Below are 19,562 nucleotides of genomic sequence, written 5' to 3'. Positions count from 1 at the left end.
CTTAAACCCTTTGTTTTCGCACAATGGTTCAGCTTCATTTCAATGGCAGCGGTTCTTACTTCCTGAATAAAGTACTGTCATTGATTGAATATCACGTTTTATGGCAAAAAATGCCATGAAGGAACCGGAGAGAAAGCAAGAAAATATGTGGACGTGAGTGAAAAGCTAGTTAAAAGTAACTTGGAACTTAACTTAAGTTACTTTGGCAAAGTTATCTGAAAAAGGAACTAGTTCCTGTGAAAGTTACCACGGCGCAAATGTACCGAGTTAAGTTACAAGTTACCAAAAAAAGGAACTTAGTTACAGTAACGAGTTACTTGTAACGAGTTGCCTCGAACTCTGCTGAAAACTCGCGCTAAAGGGCTGATGGCGATGAGCATGGCTATGGTTCTCCCTCACATCTTCCCCCCGGCCGAAGACGAAGCCATCCTGGCTGGGATGTCCTCAGAGGATGAAGGGTGTTTGTAGGGCTTGAGGCGGGATACGTGAGCATTTTCTCGGGAACGGCTACGGCGGTCGGAAGGTAAATCAACAGGTTCCACGGAGTAATTAACGTCAGAGTTTTTGGAGAGTATACGGTAGGGACCAAGGTAGCGGCAAATGAGCTTTTCGCAGAGGCCGGGTTTGCGAACGGGTACCCAGAGCCAGACGAGGTCGCCGACGTCGTAGGATACATGTCTGTGACGCTCGTCGTAACGCAGCTTGGCGGCGGCCTGCTGACCGAATGTGCGGCACCGTGCGAGCTGGCGACACTCCTCAGTTCGTGATGTTGCTTCGGCCAATGTGAGGTTGTGGTCGGTGGAAGGATGATATAGAAAGATGGTGTCAACGTTAGAGACTGGTTCTCTGCCGTATACGAACCGGAATGGACTGAAATTTGTCGTGGATTGAATGGCGGTGTTATAGGCATATGTGACATAGGGCAAGAGGGTGTCCCAGTTCGTTTGGTCGGAAGACACGTAGAGGGAGAGCATATCACCAAGAGTATGGTTGAACCTCTCTGTAAGGCCATTAGTTTGCGGATGGTATGCAGAAGTGAAGTGATGCGCAACGGAGCACGCACGCAGGATATCCTGAAGCAGACGGGCAAGGAACGGGCGGCCGCGGTCGCTGAGCAGCACACGAGGTGCACCATGGCGGAGGAGGAGGCTGTGGATGAAAGAGTTTGCGAGTTCTTCTGAAGAGCCACTACGGAGCGGGGCGGTCTCAACGTAACGTGTGAGGTGGTCGATGGCGACGACAACCCACTTGTTTCCAGCTGGCGAAACAGGCAAGGGGCCGAGTAAGTCGACGCCGACACGACCAAATGGTGCATGGGGCGGGGGCAATGGCTGTAAAAAGCCAGCAGAGGGCGAAGGGGACGCCTTCCGGCGTTGACATGAGAGGCGCGATGAAACGTATTTGTGGACCGTTGTGTACATCCTAGGCCAGAAATACCGTTTCCGAATACGTTCGTATGTTTTGAAGAACCCCAAGTGGCCCGCCGTAGGGTCATCATGCAGGCTCTTTAGGATTAGCTGACGGAGGGTGCGTGGTACGGCGAGCAACAAACGCTGACCTTCGGGATCGTAGTTGCGCTTGTAGAGTGTTCCGTCCATTAGTATGAAGTTTTTGCACCGCCGCTGGAATTTGCGGTCAGGGGAAGGGGAGGAGCCATTCAGATGGCGGACAATCTTCGAGAAGTCTGGGTCGAGAATCTGGTGTTCTTGGAGGACGGGCAGATCGATAGGAGGTGAGGACAGGACGCTTATCGTGCCATCTGTTTCTCCTTCGGTAGGTTGCAGAGCGGGCAATGGGCAGCGCGATAGCGCGTCGGCATCACGATGTTTCCGGCCGGACTTGTACTTGATGGCATAGTCGAATGGCTGGAGGCTCAGGACCCAACGGCCTAAGCGACCAGAAGGGTCTTTCAGAGTGGTCAGCCAACATAAAGGGAGTCTGGCCATTGGGAGGAGTCACAAAAAGAGGCTCGACCTGTCAATCACAGTTTCGCTCCTCTGATTGGTTTGCTTTTTACCAAGGGGGTCGCCATGACACCATACTGCCACCCAAAATGGCGACGAAAACAAACGCAGTGAAGCGGGGATTTCGTGACAAAAATTTTTCACAGACTAACCTGATTTTACGCTGCAAATGTACATCCTAATATAAATTTCTCAGAAATCAGTTTCAACTTATGCTCATTCATCAATATCTAACTGAAAATAATACGTTTTGTCGCCGGTGTTAGGCCTAGTGAACACGGCGATCGCGGCGACCACAACGAAATCATAACAAAAACGGCGCTGTGCTGTACAATCTTATTTTTAACAGCTGGATTTCATGGATATAAACATTCTTGCCTCTTATATTCCAACTATTCATGTAGATTTGTTTAAAAATCATACCGACAACAGAATGTGTCCCAGCAGATGGTTCTGCCGGCAGCGGTACAACGACGGAAGCAGACGACAATTCCCGACGTGCCTTACGCTCCCTAGGTGGCGCTTATCAAATTTGCACCAACAATCCACTAGTTTTGCTGATTGCGAGAGGTATCCATTTCAATCCCATCCAATCCACTTGCCACCCAAAATGGCGCTGCCCATGTTGGATAAGGGGGCAAATAGTGAGGATAGGCTGATTGATAGCGCCCCATATTTCAAGACTTCATTGGTCGGAAAGCTGAAAAAGTGGGTGGAGCTTCAGGTATAGGCATGACCCATTAATGGCCAGACTCCCTTTTAATATACGGCTCTGTCTAGTGGCGGCCGTCTTCGTTGCACGCTTTTCCGAGGTGAGTTTGGGGGATCTGTCCCACTGATCTCGATTGTAAAAGGCTGGATCGCGGATAGGGAGCGCGATCGTGTGGCAACCGGCCGCCATCTTACTATACCCAAAACAGTCGCCGCAGCGATCATGGCAACTTCTTGCAATTACGGTCGTACCAACCGTACCGGCAATGATACCGGGCCGAAATTTCTACAGGTGAGTCATTCTTTATCAAGGTATAAATAGACGTCCATTCTGTACATTTATTTGACAATTATGAAGTGTTTTTTTTTTTTTTGTCCAAAACCAGCACTGGGTGCAAGTTGTTTGATCGCTCTTCCGAGGTTCAATCGAACCCACTTGCATTTTACCCGCCGGCAAATACAGTTTGAGTGCATAACATGCTGGAGATAACATGTGACACTACACTGATAGTGGTGTCATCAATATGTGCGAGCACTCGAGCGCTTTTCTGCATGCATTGCTAGCACGGTACCAAGTGTTCTCTACGGAAGCAAGTGCACAGTCATTTCTTTGAACCACCTTCGCGTATAAGTTCAGTATTACGTCATAATAAGACCAAGATAGTCACCCTTTTTCTTGTATTGGTATTATTTTGTGCCTTGGTTTTTTTTGTGACAAAGAATCCTACGTAACGGTGGTGTGGTGTGACTTGGATACCGCCTTTGTGTCTGAGCTATGTTGTCAGCTTGTTGCGATAATAATAATTTGTATCTTGTCGTGTTATTTGCAGCAGTGTGGTCCCTCAATACAGGTTTCCTCACGGGGGCTACCCGGAGGATCGTCTGTGTCATCGAGCATCACCTGTGTCATCGTCTGATGCGATCGAGCTTACAGATAAGTATCATGTTCCTCATTCACGGGTTCCTACTGTACGAGGAGGAACCACCCCAGTGCACGCACTGTGGTGATCCTCTCTCAATTTTGTACATTCTCTTTACATGTTCACATCATGGAACACATCACTTCAAAGAGCTTTATATACACCTTAGACCCCTTCACCCAGCATTGTGTCTTAGTGATGAAGCTATAATTTCTTTTACAACAGCGTTTAAACGTTGAAATTTTTAAAAGATATCAAGATTGTAAACCCTGTTTTAAACTGATGTTTTAAACATTTATGCGATGCTTTTACTAAACAACATATTTATTTTTAACTAGTTGCAACCTAACAAATGTTCTCTCCTTCACAGCTGCCTCGACATACGCAAGAAATGGGTGCAAAACCTGAGCAGTGCAAAACCTGAGCAGTGCCCACAAACTTCGATCACCGCAGCACCTCCAAAAAGTAAAAGCATATGTGTCACATGAGATTTTTAAAGGTATTCATAGCAGTGATGGCCAGTAGTTAACTGCATGTAGTTAAACTACCTGATTGTAGTTAAAAAGTAGTTATCAACTACTTGCAGAAATGTAGTGTGCAACTACTAGTTAAACTACTATTTCGAGTAGTTGGCTACAGTAGTTAGGTTACTGCAGGCGCCAACTACTTCCGATTTTGCCGCAAGCTTTACGGCATGGCTGTGCTTCCGATTTTTACCTTGAGCTACTTGTTTGATGAGAACGGAGGTGCAGAGCAATTGTGCCGTGCATGTGTACTAAATTTTCACTTTTATCACTGCTTGTGATTCATATTTAGGGGTCTTAGAACGCTATAGAATGGGATTGGTGTTGATGGACAACATTAAGTAGTTATAGATGTAGTTAAACTACACTGCAGTAGTTAAAGAAGTAGTTTTAACTACCCTGCCTGAAAAGTAGTTGAACTACTAGTTAAACTACTCCATTGCAAAGTAGTTAGTAGTTATAGTAGAAGTACTTAGTGGCCATCACTGATTCATAGTATATAATACCTTGTATTAACTGTTGTAGATCAAACCCACCTCTACAGTGTACACCCTCAGGAATTAAAACTCGTTGCGGAACTGTGGTCATTGTTTCAGTTACTAGGCATGCACATATATGCTATAAGAAGAAAATTATTTCTTGAGAATGCACTACTGTTGATCAAACTCATGCAGCTGTAGGTTTACCTTCGGCCTCTTGGAACTCTCTGTAGTTGCCTTAGCTGCAGGAGGAGTGTCCTCCAGCATGTAAACTACTTGCAAAAATATTGACGTATTTAAGGTTATGACACAGATTGAAGGGTTTCAATTCAGGAAATTTGCAGTGGCAGGGCCTGCCAGAGTGAAACCTACTGAATATTTATGGTGTCGAAGGGGCGGTTCCTTCAGGACAGGAATATCTTGGATGGGAGCAAAAAGCTTGAAATTAACAAAGTGTTGTTTGCATTACGCAATTTGTAATACACTGAACACATAGGCAGCAAAACAAAAATTTAAAATTCAGCATGTATGAAAATTGGGTGCAACATATTTACATAGTGTACCTGTACGTTGTCATTTCTGTGATATATATTGTCATTGCAGGGAGGTCACAAAACAATAAATGTATTGTTTTGTCACTTCCCTGCGCATTCATTGTATCTTGAAATGCGTATATGCCAGAATAAATGTTGAACTTGAAAAATGTATATTTTCTTTATTCATAGAGCATAACATCACTTATCATTACAAAAGCATATCGTGTTAATCTTTGTCACTCAGAATGCACAACCAAGAAAGCCATCTTCCATTAAACATCACGTTTGACAAGATTCAGTTGGTATCATTTCATACACAGGGAACACCAGGGCTCCAGTTTCAAGCTCCAAATCGTCATGTTGCAGTTGGGAAACCGTACATGTGTAGTGCAAGAGAGCCCTCGCACATGAAAATGTAAGATGGGAGTCACTGTTAATGCAAAGTGACTCCTATGAGAGAGACTGACGCTGAAGAAAAGTGTGCAAACTGCGGAAAGTGCCATAGAGGGTTTTCAGAAATCGTGCCTGGTTTCACAGCAGTGCTACCACATTCCCTTTTAGATGACGATGATAATGATTGGAGTTTCAGATGTGCAGCTGCATTTTTTGCAACGTGCTCCACATAACTAGCATGACAAAGTCAGCAGTGGATGGCAGGCCCCCATCCTTACGCAGCTTTGTTCACGCTGCAGTTCTATTCAGCAAAAGCATGTGAGTACGCGAGAAGGACATTCAATTTCACCTGCAAATAATCAGAAAAAATGAAGGAAGAAGAAAAAAGAAGTGCTGTACTTCAAAAGGATATAAGTTTTGTGTCTCAAGGAGGTGTTACCACTTACTAAATAACTTTATTAAGTTTACATCAACACCTAGATTAACTGGCCTAAGCGTAATCTAATTGCGTGCGGTAATTGTTTGGGATGCTTCGGTGTGTTCATATTTGCGAGGCATTACATCGAAGACACCACTGTCGTTCACTAAAAGACCCTTTCTTGCTTGATATCAATCAAATTAAACGCATACGCCTGTTTGAAACAACGGCTGTGATTCTACGGGGCGATTTCTTTCTACCATGCGGGTATCCCTTCTGGGACCGTTCTTTGTGGAACAATTTTTGTCCAGAACGCAGCACGGGATATTATATACATGGTTGTTGTTAACCTCACATCGTTTCTTATTGAAATATTGGCTGGGAAACGTGCTGTAGTACAATTCCCAGCGCTGCACTGCAGTGACGGTCTAGTTTCGGAATGCAAAACATAACGTTATTAAGAATCGAAATGCAGGGCACCTGCGAAACACTGTTAGGATACATCAGTATACTGGCACCTTACAAAATCGCGTGACGACAAACAATGATCAACGCCTGTAGCGCAATAAATACTCACAATCTCTGTTGCCTCCCATTGTTTCCAATGGGCACACGCAGCGTTTTAGGGCCCACCAACATGTCGGCCCGAATGCGTGCCTCTCTCCCACGAGCCCCTCTCCCATACGCGATCCAGCCTTTATACATAGAGATCAGTGATCTGTCCTCAGGTAACCGAGGATGCGGCTGTAGAGTATGTACCACTGCGCCAATCTACAACGTTGCAAGCTCATTGGCCCAGACTGCGTGCGCGCTCCGATTGGTCGACAACGGCTTGAAATCGCATTTTGTACGCGCGCATGTGCGTGCAGCGTCCCGGCGGCCGTTTCAGCAGTTTCAGCATAGTTTCGAAATAGCTCGCATCGGTCGGCACGGCGTCCGTCCTCTTGTGTTCCGTGTTTCGGTGATGTTAATCGGCAGAACAGTTTGTGATTCTGCGCGTGTTGTGCTGTTCCTGGACACGACTATTATCCCACGTACAGTCTATCAACTACGGAACTGGAATGCTTCGTGGGCTGGTGCGGTTGGTGCGTGAAGAACGCGTTCGGGCGCCGTCGGATTTTGAGGCCTGACAACAAAGACAGGATTACGATTACGTGCCACACAAGCGCCTTTTCCGCTCTGCAAACAACGAAAGAAGATGATCTTCATAAAATCGGCCGGCAAGGCGTCCTACTCTTGTAATTCGTGCTTCGGTGATGTCAATCGGCAGAACAGTTTGTAGAAGTGTTCGCTGGTTTATTCATGCGTCGATGTGCTTCAACGTGTGTTGTGCTGTTCCTGGACACGACTGTTCTCCCACGAACAGTCTATCAACTCCGGAACTGGAATGATTCGTGAGTTGGAGCGGTTGGAGTGTGAAGAACAAGCGCGGGCCCCGTCGGATTTCGAGAGCTGTGTTCGTTTTGCTTCAAGTTCGAACTTAGTTACAGTGCGTCAGCAACGCAGTGGACTTTGTATTCACAGTGCATCCATGTATCAGATCTTTGAATCACTGCTTTGTGTCAAATAAATATTTCTTTTAGCCAAAAGAAGCTTCAGTTATTTTGAATATCGGGTAATGGCGGTAGGCGTAAAATCCGGTAGAAGTCGATGGTAGCCAGAACCGGTCGAAAGGTCAGCCAAAGCTAAGGCTCCTGATTGGCCGACTGGCATTGCATAATTTCTACAACGTTGCACTCTCATTGGTCGTGTGCCTAGTGTTGTGTGAATTATCTCAAACTGCAAGCCCTATCACCACCCACCACCACCACCATCTCAAACTATGGGCTCTATGGGGAGCTGTTGGAGCCTGATGTCGCCCTGTCGCCGCAGAGCACATTCTTGCAATAATTTTCTCAGAAAATTCGCGCTTTTCGAAGGAAATATTCTGCGTGACAGTTTATGAAGGTAGTATGTTCATATCAAGCGTTGAAAAAATATATGTTCGAAATGATTTCGATGCTCCTTTAAATTTATTTCGGTTCAGTTCTGGTTCAGCGACAAATACGGGTTTTTTTAATGGTTTTCGGTTTCAGTTTCGGTTCCGATCCCTGAGAAATTATCTGCATATAGAGTTATCGAGTTTTAGTAGTTTCGGATATGATCGAGAGGGCGATGTGTGTTCAACAGGCGATCTCTTGTTCAACAGGTGCCGCTTGCGTCGATTTCCGTCGTATGAACGTGTGTATGAGTGAGCAAAAATGTAAGAGTGAAAGGAGGGTGAGTGAGAGTGAGTGGCTGGTTTGTCGTCCCTTCAGATGACGCACCCCGAAAGTCGCTGGAGAGGCGTGTTAGCTTAGCTCAATTGGTAGAGCCCTGGACCGGCAATCCAGAAGATGTGGGTTCGATCCCTACAGCTGGCTAACCTTTTCAGTGACTTTCATCTTTCATCGTTGATTTCTTAGGCAATTTGAGGCTTTGTGTGTATCTGTCCCCTCTATGTTGTTCCAGCCTCAGAACATCAGTTTATCTGATGTGTGATGTCAGTCCATGCGGTAATCCCTGCTTTGTGATGCACTTGCATGTAGGGAAAAATCGCGCGAAAAATCTCCTACGATCTGAATTCCTTTGGAAGCTCTGAGTTGACTCGAGTTTTCGGTTCTCCTGCACTTCCATAGCCTACCGTACGTGGCGGTAGTTACTGCAAGAAAGGTCGGGATGCGGCGGCAGCTGTTGGTGACCTTTTTCACTTGTGAGGAAGATGGCGGATGATTGGGGTAAGGCGGTGTTAGCGGCATGTTCGTTGACGGGTTGCTGCTTATTTGGAGGGATCACTAGTCACTGGTGTGCGAAATGGGTTGAGCGCATAATCGATTTGTTTCAGAAAAAGAGGACTACAAGCCTCCGTCGTTTGCCAAAAAGCCCGTAACTGGTGACAGATGGGAAGGTGAGGACGAGGAAGACGTCAAGGTAAAGCACCACGGAATTTCATAAGCATGCCAGGACTTGCAAAACAATTCACATGTCCCACAGCACAGTAATGTGCACGGTGCTGCAACATGTACTCTGACATTACGGAACTTGTGGTTTCGAGCGCGTACGTTCGTGCATGTTGATGATTTTATACACGTTTTCCACGGGTTTGTTCATGTATTATCGAGTATTCACGTTAAAATGTAGTTGCCAAATAACCTGACGGGGCGCTAAGGCGGAGTAGTGCTATATTTAGTAATTCACGCAGAAGTGCTGCAATGTTCTAATAGGTAGTCTGTTGGCGGCCGGAATTAGATAGCAATGCTTTCCATACTACTTGCGTGAAGTTTAGGTTGCGTTTACCAAAACAGTGGCGTATTTAAACGATTTGTGAGAGTATAAAAGCATTATACTTTTAAACAACACGTAAACCCGTACAAATCCGTGAGAGGTGAACAAAAATTAGAAGAGTGATGCTGACAATTGGTAACGCAAGTCTCTATCATTTCCGTTCAGAACTAGCCAATACATCTCTAAATTGTGTTCATGGAAAAACTTTAGCATCGATCCCGCGGCTTCTAGAGGCAAAAAAATAGCAAGAAAACCACAAAAACGAAGACAAAATTATGAAATACACAGAAATACGATATCCATCCGGTCTCTACATGCAATTTGACTATTTTAGAAACCAAAAATTGTCATCAATTTGCAAAATTTGTGAATTTTGCTACGAAATTAACTATTTCCAAAACGGATAATTACCGTGATCTATTTCCACCCCAATCCTACTACTTCAGCACCACCATTCCCACGTAACCAAAACGGCCAAAATATGACACGAACTCGAAAATATAAAACTCAATTCTTTCAGTTTTCAACGTTTTTATGTAATTAAAACGTAAATTTATTACAAATAATGCATAACATTAGGAAGAAACTATGATAAAACACTGATTTCACCAAAGGACGCAAACACGTGTAGCAGACGACACTTCGCATGTGCTCCATTCCAAAACCACGAACATCAACGTGTTCAGGTTGGGCCGCATCCTCACCGACATGCAAGGAACGGTATCTTGCATACACTCGCAGATTTTGATGCCCAATACTCTGACATAGAGCCCTCTCGATACATAGAATACGTATTCACCTGACCTAACCTAACCTCAGTCACGACAGAGACGCAGTGTGCATGAGCCCTTTCGACGCATGCAATATGTATTCATCTGACCTAACCTAACCTCAGTCACGACGGATGCACAGTCTACATGGGCTCTGTCGACACATGGAATACGTATTTGCCTGACCTAACCTAACCTCAGTCACGACGGATGCACAGTCTGCGTGGGCCCTGTCGACACATGGAATACATATTCTCCTGACCTAACCTAACCTCAGTGATGACGGATGCACAGTCTACGTGGGCCCTCTTGGCACATGGAATGTGTATTCGCCTGACTTAATCTAGCCTCAGTCACGATGGATGCACAGTCTACGTGGGCCCTCTCGACACATGGAATACGTATTCACCTGAAAAAAACTTAACCTCAGTCACGACGGATGCACAGCCTGCATGGAACCTCTCGACACATGGAATACATATTTGCCTGACCTCACCTAACCTCAGTCATGATGGATGCACAGACTGCGTGGGCTCTCTCGACACATGGAATACGTATTTGCCTAACCTAACCTAACCTCAGTCACGACAGATGCACAGCCTGCGTGGGCCCTATCGACACATGGAATACATATTCTCCTGACCTAACCTAACCTCAGTCACGACGGATGCACAGTCTACGTGGGCCCTCTCGACACATGGAATACGTATTCGCCTGACCTGACCTGACCTAACCTCAGTCACGACGGATGCACAGTCTGCGTGGGCCCTCTTGACACATGGAATACGTATTCGCCTGGCCTAACCTAACCTCAGTCACGACGGATGCACAGTCTGCGTGGGCCCTCTTGACACATGGAATACGTATTCGCCTGACCTAACCTAACCTCAGTCACGACAGATGTACAGTCTGCGTGGGCCCTCCCGACACATGGAATACATATTTTCCTGACCTAACCTAACCTCAGTCACGACGGATGCACAGTCTACGTGGGCCTTTTCGACAAATGAAATACGTATTCACCTGAAAAAACCTAACCTCAGTCACGATGGATGCACAGTGTACGTGGGCCCTCTCAGCACATGGAATATGTATTCACCTGACCTAACCTAACCTCAGTCACGACAGATGCACAGTCTACGTGGGCCCTGTTGACACATGGAATACGTATTCACCTGGCTGACCTAACCTCAGTCACAACGGATGTTGTAATCCTAATGTGTTCTATATACAGGGTGTCCCAGAAAACGTGTCATTGAATTATAATAAAAAAACTACGCCACCTAGAATCATGCGGTCAACAGCTTTTGTTCTTATTAGGTTTTTGCCACATTCTAATGTGAATGTCATGTACTCCAAGTTTTAATATGTAAATATTTGCGAACTGAACTCGGAAATTTGCCAAGTAAAGGTAACTTTTTTACCCCACCAATATGAAGAGCGTGCCGAATTCACTCAATTTCATGATAATTCACAGTGATATTCACAAGCAGTCCCATCGGAAAAAATAGTCGAACATCATGTTTTTCGGAGCACCGGACCATAGCGCGCGATGACTTTTTGAGCGCAATCGCTGTCAGTGCGACGAAAGGAGGTTTCGAAGCCAGCCCACAGAGTGATAGTAGAAAATGTAACAGTTCCTAAAATTGGGAGAGGGAAAGCATTATCCCAGCGAAAGTCGGACGTGATAAGCCGTGTCTGTTTTATCTCTTTCTGGGATGTCGGGGAGGGCTGGGTTTCTAACCTCCTTTCGTCGGACTGACAAAGATTGCGCTGAAAAATTCATTGTGCGCTATTCTGTGCGACCTCCGTAGAGCATGATGTTCGGCTATTTTTTCCGATGGGATAGCTTCTGAATATCCCTGTCAATTATCATTAATTTGACTAAATTAGACACGCTCTTCACATTGGTGGGGTAAAAAAGTTATCTTTACTAGGCAAATTTCCGGCTTAAGCTCGCAAAAATTTACATAATTAAACTTACGTTACACGACATTCCCACGAGGACGTGGCAAAAACCCAGTAAGAAGAAATGCCATTGACCGCATGACTCTAGGTGGTGTAGTTTTTTTATTATAATTCAATGACACGTTTTCTGGGACACCCTGTATGTAAAACTGAATTTGACGTGACATTTGTGATGCATCAACATTATACGTAGAATAATGTACAGAATGTGACCTTTGTCGTTAAGGCTCCCCATCTAAAAACACCACTTTTCCTGTGATGCATTCGTCCCTCTGCCAACAATTTCCAGTATTTCTGTGCACATTTCAATATTAAATGCTGTATTCCAGACATCTACACTCAAAACATGCCTATTTCTCATAGTAAAATCCTTGCTTAGCATGCAGTTTTCTATTTTATATCACAGGTGGCCCTAGGAGCTTTAACTCTCCTAATAACCCTGTTCTGCTTTTCAAAAGCAGATATTCATTTTGTAACGTCCGCATTCAAGCGTATCGTCTGGCAACAATGACATTACCATACTCCCGCTAAATGCACGCGTATCCGACCGCTGCGGGATCGTTGCAAAAGTACAGCCGTGTTCACTGTTACTGGATTTGGGCAGCGCACGACTCTCTAGAGTTTCGTGTTTACTTCCGGTTGAACTGGAAGACAGCATGCATGAAATAAGGAATGAATAATTATCCTCATGTCACTGCTGTCTGCTGCTGCACAAAAGCGATTTACAGTGTTTCTTTATTTCAAGAAATTTCAGGCTTTTCTTTGACCAAAGGTAATTAAAATGTATCCCCATAATGAATGACACAACCCTGTCTACGTGCTAATTCAGCGTCATTTTTGTGAAGTGCACTCTTCCCAAATGAATATCACTTTCACTACATTCTTGCTACGTGGCTTAAGTAAGTGTCACTAAACTCTGATGCCAATGACAATAGATGAGAATGAACGACGCCAAATGCTTTAGGTGTGCTCCACAATCCCGTCGTAAGAATGTTTTTCTTTGATTTAGAAACTTGATTCAGAGCTTTTAGATTCCGACAGGACACAAATGCATACTGTGTGTCAACGTTGCTCCGTTTCTGGTACTTCGATGACAAGGACAAATATGGCCTCTGGCAGATCGTCACACTACTTAGCTTTCCACGTGCTGCTATCGAGAGTAATTGCATGTACCTTCAGCAGAATGTTACCCTGTACTTTAAACCAATAAATACACTGTCGAAAATACTCGTTTAAAATATTGTGGTGGGCAGGGCCTTTTACTTTTCTTTAATATCTTAACTCATACGTCTAGGCCTGCTGTCGAGGCTACGCACTTGGTCCACTGTAGAAAAGTGAAGTGAGTTTGAAGAACTCACGAATACGAGAAAAGGACAGGGGAGGGACGACACGACACGTTCTTGAGAACGCGTCGTGTCGTCCCTTCTCTATCCCTTTCTCGGGTTCCAATTTTTCACCATGTACCAGCTGGCCTGCATTCTTGCCCTTTTGCCATCACGAATACCCCTGTCACATGGGCTAATTTGGTGCCATTTTCTTAAAGTGCGCTTCAACCAAGCGAATGACCTTCACTACATGCTTGCTATGCAGCATAAGTGAGTCTCACGAAGCGATGGTGGCAATAGACGACTTGAGAAAATCCCAGTGCTCTTTGCACACACATTACATCCTGGGCACTTGCTGAGTTGGGGAATGAAGAATAATCCTTGACAATGAAAAAAATGGCTAGGAAGCAAGCGAGCTGGTGAAGATGATGCATAATGTAAAAACCCCGGACTAAGGAACACGAAGGGACAGACACAACACGAAGTCTCAAACACAGCTGAAAATTTTACTTCACAAACAAGAAATATATACAAACAGGAGGGAAGGGAACACCAGTTGAGAACAAAATAGGAGGTCATTTCAGGGGAACGAGCAGTCTGTTCAAGGCCGGACCGAGGATTAGGGAAGCTTTGCTGACACAGTTCCCACAAGAAGTTATGAAAAGTGTCTCTCTCAAAAGCCTTCTGTGAGGGTCCACTTCGGATGCCTTTACAATTGTTTCATCCCATAGAGGGAAGCAATCTGAGCATTCTTCCAAATGTTTTGCAATTTCAGAGTTTGAAGCTTTATTTTTTACTTTTAAAGGGACGGAAAAGTGAAAAATAACCCCCATATTTTTGCCCACTGTCGTGCACAACATCATTGTTTGATAAGACACAGAAAGCATTACTTCTCAATTCGGCATATTTTTTACGTATAAATATTTTGAACATTGCCGGAACATGGACGGGGCTGCCAACAAACGACGAAAAAGAGAAACTTGGGTTTCGGCGGTTTCCGGTCTAGGGCTCCCAGGGATTGGTCAATCCTTACCACGTGAGAGCTAATTTTATAGAGAACAAAGTTGACGCACAGGATCTTATAGCTAAACGACATTTTTAAAATGTCGCTCACTTCTATAGTTTCTACGTTAATAAAGCATTCAGCTACTTCGCCGCTACGGGCTACGATCCACCGCGCCATCTGCAAGGCCGTGTGTGTTATCGCGTTTATTGTTTACGTCATGGGTGGTCATGTTGATCTCGCGAAATAGTAAGTGGAAGTGGATGACATGTTCGTGGCTGCTGTGTCACGTATTCAGGATACATACATCAGCCTGGTGTAGTTTTGGTGTTCGGGGATGCTAAAATCATGTTCGTTCATCTTCGTTTTCTGCCACAAGAGGAGTGAGCGTGAGAACGAATGTGGTTCGAAACACTCGGCTATGACACAGCAGTCGTGTCGTGTGTGCTGAGCTCATTTAGCTGCCGATGACTACGAAGAAGATGCCGTAGACGGCGAATTGCGAAGGCGTCAGAAGCAAACTGCCGTTGAGTAACCAGTGATTTTGCTTCACCGAAGTGACGAGTTCAACACAACTCTTAGGTATGTACAGACGTCACACATGTATAAATTATAATATAACGATTACGTAACTTATGTTATCCTACTTGTCCCGTACTCAATATTGTCAACATCAACAAATTTAATTTCAGGGGCCTTCCAGTGTTGAAGTGGCGCCAGACTACTACGTATTGCGTGATCCAGGCACTGAAGTTGACATGACAGAAATAGCTGAAAGCAGGTATGCAAAGTCCAGATATGGAAGCAGTAGATTTGTTAGGTGTTGCAGACTTTGTGACATTTATGGAGTCTTTGGACAGGTGCAGAACATTAGTAAGACGTCAACAGTAGGAGAAGAAACCGATGAGAACTGCTAGCTTGTTTGAATGGTAGAAGAATACTTCCTGTGTGAAGAGGTGTAGTTATATGACTAAGGAACGCGAATTAATTTTCTAGAGATGCATCCTCTAAATCCACTTGAATGACCATTGATACAGTGAAAGTTCATTGTCTTTTAAGCCCCACTACTGGAATTGTTCAGTGTGTGTCACTGCTGTAGTGAGCCATGCAAGGTTACCACATCATATTGGTCCTAAATTTGTAGGATCTGCTGTGTAGTCACTGTTGGATCTGCAGCATTATTGTCCCTGTAATCTTTTCACCAACAGAGAATACAAAACTGCACAAATGGTAAAATATAACTAGCTTGTTGAATTCAAAAGGGAAAGACGAAACTGTTTATATTTCTCTTGTTTATTTTGTTGCAGGTTTTACAACTCTATCAAGTACGTCAAAACATCAGAGGGCAGGAAGTCCTACTCTGTTTCCTAAATCCCTGGACAATAAAAAAGAGAGATATAGTTTGAGTTGTGACAAAATGTTGCTTCTACTCTTATATTATATTTCAATTAAATGTTACGATGCATTTGTAGTGTACACTGAAGCCAGTTTCAATTTGCATGGCTGTCAAAAGTACTTTACAAAAGTACAGGGTTCGCCAAGATAAACTTCGGGGTTTGAAACGGTGATAAAACAAATAAGAACAGTGTCGGAAAGCTAAAGTAGGTGTTAGAGGATGTATTATGCCCAAAAATTTTATGTCGATACTGCCATTTGGTCTGTTCCTCTGCGGATGAATCGCGAAAATTAGAAAACCGCCGCTGCCTAGTCGGCTACACCTGTGTTTCAGCTCCTTTCCGTCAGATGGCGAAACGGTCGAACGCGGCGTTGCAGACGACATCGAAATCTGAACAAGTGGAACTGAATGCAGAGTCGTAGTCTGCAACACCGCGTTCGACCGTTTCGCCATCTGACGGAAAGAAGCTGAAACACAGGTATAGCCGTTTAAGCAGCGGCGATTTTTTTATTTTCACGATTTATCCACAGAGAAACGGACCAAGCGGCATTGTCGACATAAAATTTTGGGGCATAATACGTCTTCTAACATCTACTTTGGCTTTCCGACACTGTTCTAATTTGTTTTATCTTCGTTTCAAACCCCGAAGTTTATCTTGGCGAACCCTGTACATCTCAATTACAGTAACAGAGAACTTATGCTATAAATTATTTAGCCATTTTGGAGTACTATGCACACCAATGGTGTATGATTAACTTTGAACCGAGATGAAGGGTTAATAATACTTGAAGTCAGCCCTCAAGTCCTTCTTTACAAATGTTAGTTGGTGACGTGATAATGAATCAGTTACTCAGTTTACCAAAACAGAGCTAATTAAATCCCAATCTTGGTTTGAATATTAATTGACATTTGGAAACGTAGTCACTAAGAAGTATACTAAAAGGTTATGAACACAATTCAGCTGAATGACACTGATGAAAATTATCTTACTTACTCCTCACATATACAATTGAGACTTGAGTATAACCTACAAATACATCTATGCCCACAGGTTACTTAACCCTCCAGGAACAAACTAGTAATTATAATATGCTTAGAAAGCAAAGAAAAAGTAATGAGAAAAGTCAGCGCACTGATGGGAAAGCATCCCTAATAGCATGCATGACGCAGATCGAGATCCAGTGGAGTACTTTCTATTGTATTTTCTCGGAGCACCACATATCCATCTTGTGAATGGCCGACAGGTGGTATAACGGAATTTCCTGCAGATATAAGGGTTTTCCGTCCAGTTTGCCGTTCAAGTAGCGCTTAAAGACCACACGGCGCTGCCGTGTATGTTGGCATGCTCTTCGGTTTCTCGGATGTATGTAAATGACACTTGCAGTACTTCGGTGTCAAGGCACTGTATTTCGAAATATACGGTAGTTCTGATGCAATTGTCTGTCTGCTTTTCACACGCATTCTCTACCTCTTGGCAGCAAAAAACCGTAGTATCCGTCGGTTTGCATTTTACACATAAACACCTGCACGACGAAAAAACAGCGCTTGTTGCGGCTTACACAAGTGCTTCTCCCTGATACATGGAAATTTCACAAAGCAGTCGATGTTCACGGCACGGTGAGCTACTGCTGAGGACGAATGTGACTCCGATTAATCTCTGGACGAGGAATCTGCTGCTGCGAAGAACACACTTTCCAGCACGTTAACGCACGAACCACAGTTCTGTGTGAGCGACAGTTCTCGAATGCGGAATTCCAGCGCACTCATGTTCAAGAGGCTCGACGTTCTCGACGTAGAAATTGGTCACAAATGCCCACTGCCATTTTCATTTTCGCCGGATTAGTGCCCGGAAGTGCGTGTATTACATGCGTCCTCGACAGATGGCGCGGGGTCATGCAATTGTTGACAGACTGCCCGGTTTCCTACTAGGTCCCTGGACATGCAATTATGGAAAATTCGATTACAGAAAAACTAAAGCGATTTCAGCGGAGTTCTTTGATATTTGAACTTTTGAAGGTTCAAGCTTTTCGCTGAACATAAAGTTTCGATAGGTTTATATTCACTTTTCGGTCCCTTTAATGAATGCTCTCTCAAACGATCATTTAGGCAATGTTTTGTCTGGCCAATATAACAGAAACCACAAGCTAAGGGGATCTGGTAAACAACGTTTGAAGAACAGGGGACAAATTTATTCCGGTGATTCTTGCAAAAAACTTCAGGTTTGGCGAAAGGCGTGAGGCAGTCAAGACGGAAGTTGTTCTTGAAAACGATGTTGATTTGAAACTTCACAACGGCTAACAAGTTGTGAGACACTTTGTGAAAGAACGGGTGCCTTTCTTTCACAAAGTGTCTCACAACTTGTTAGCCGTTGCGAAGAAGTTTGCACATCTGTTATATTGGCCAGACAAAACGTTGCCTAAATGATCGTTTGAGAGAGCATTCATTAAAAGTAAAAAATAAAGCTTCAAACTCTGAAATTGCAAAACATTTGGAAGAATGCTCAGATTGCTTCCCTCTATGGGATGAAACAATTGTAAAGGCATCCGAAGTGGACCCGCACAGAATGCTTTTGAGAGAGACACTTTTCATAACTTCTTGTGGGAACTGTGTCAGCAAAGCTTCCGTAATCCTCGGTCCGGCCTTGAACATACTGCTCGTTCCCCTGAAATGACCTCCTATTTTGTTCTCAACTGGTGTTCCCTTCCCTCCTGTTTGTATATATTTCTTGTTTGTGGAGTAAAATTTTCAGCGGTGTTTGAGACTTCGTGTTGTGTCTGTCCCTTCGTGTTCCATAGTCTCGGGGTTTTTACAGTATGCATAATCCTTGACGTTTCACTTTCGTTCACCTTGACACATCGTGGGCAATGGACCAGTAGGGGAGAGATCGAAACAGCTTAAAGGCTACCCGTTTCTTTCGTATTACTAAGCTCCCACAGTTCAAAGCGGTGCTAAGCACTGGGATTTTCTCAAGTCGTCTATTATGACAGATATAAGAATTAACGGCGACAAACGGCTTTTGGGGGTCTACATTATGATTGTATCTACACTGTCAGAGATTTCAAAATGTGGGCACATAAATATTCCTGCGCACCACAAAAAAGAGATACATGAATCTCATAACCAATTCTAATTTAGCCATTGTATAATAACCGTGTGTTTCCTCCTTGATGTCTTGCAGGAGAATTGGGATGATGAAGAGGATGCTGCAGCAGAAGGTGAACAATTTATACACATTGTGAGGTAGAAGAGGCTCCTGATTAAAACCCCATCCTCGTTTACGCAACACCTGCTTCAAGTGCACTGTGCCTCCCATCCACTCACCCGATCTGAGGCTTCCATCTGGACACAGTATTTACCGAGCCTTGAGCAGCAAGGGAGTTTGGAGGCTCTTATTCTTCGCCAGCACGGTTTGCCAGTCTCCGGGGGAAGTGGTCCGCGGTATCGACTGGCTCAGCTCTTATAAAATTCGAAAACATCATATTCTATCTTGTGGATGTTGCTGTGACGTGGTTCGTCAACCATGATACTGAAATCACTACTCGTCACACATTTCCTCATCTCTTCACTAAGCTTATGGCAGATCTGCAGCACAAAAAGTAGATGCTGAGACCCGCCTAGCACAAAATGTCCAAATAGCGGAAGAAACTAATCTGTCGTACATTGAGAACATGCTTTCTCTGTGTGACAATGTGATGATAAAAATGATGCTGACAAAATTTGCTAAGTGCATCAGAGACTTTGCTTTACAGCTCTTTCTTCTCAAAGGTCCATCCACGGTTGTGGATGTTGTACGTCTGTGTTGTACAACACAGGATGCTATTGATGCTTCTCTTCTTGCCATCAGCCACAATA

General features: G+C 44.3%; 1 protein-coding gene and 1 long non-coding RNA gene across 2 annotated transcripts in view; both read left to right on the top strand.

Annotated features, from left to right (window-relative positions):
- The window catches only part of LOC135388565 (uncharacterized), a 285,782-nt gene that overhangs the window by 199,713 nt on the left and 66,507 nt on the right, over positions 1–19,562 (top strand). The gene's annotated exons all lie outside the window — the stretch shown is intronic.
- The window catches only part of LOC135388554 (eukaryotic translation initiation factor 3 subunit J-like), a 57,902-nt gene continuing 46,938 nt past the window's right edge, over positions 8,599–19,562 (top strand). Inside the window, exons 1-3 of the mRNA XM_064618173.1 lie at positions 8,599–8,701; positions 8,809–8,894; positions 18,889–18,925. Of these exons, the coding sequence (XP_064474243.1) occupies positions 8,686–8,701; positions 8,809–8,894; positions 18,889–18,925 (139 nt within the window). The 5' untranslated portion in view covers positions 8,599–8,685. The remainder of the gene's footprint in view (positions 8,702–8,808; positions 8,895–18,888; positions 18,926–19,562) is intronic.

Source organism: Ornithodoros turicata, chromosome 3 (genome assembly GCF_037126465.1).
Source record: "Ornithodoros turicata isolate Travis chromosome 3, ASM3712646v1, whole genome shotgun sequence".
NCBI lineage: Eukaryota > Metazoa > Arthropoda > Arachnida > Ixodida > Argasidae > Ornithodoros > Ornithodoros turicata.
This window is presented reverse-complemented; position numbering and strand designations above follow the sequence as displayed.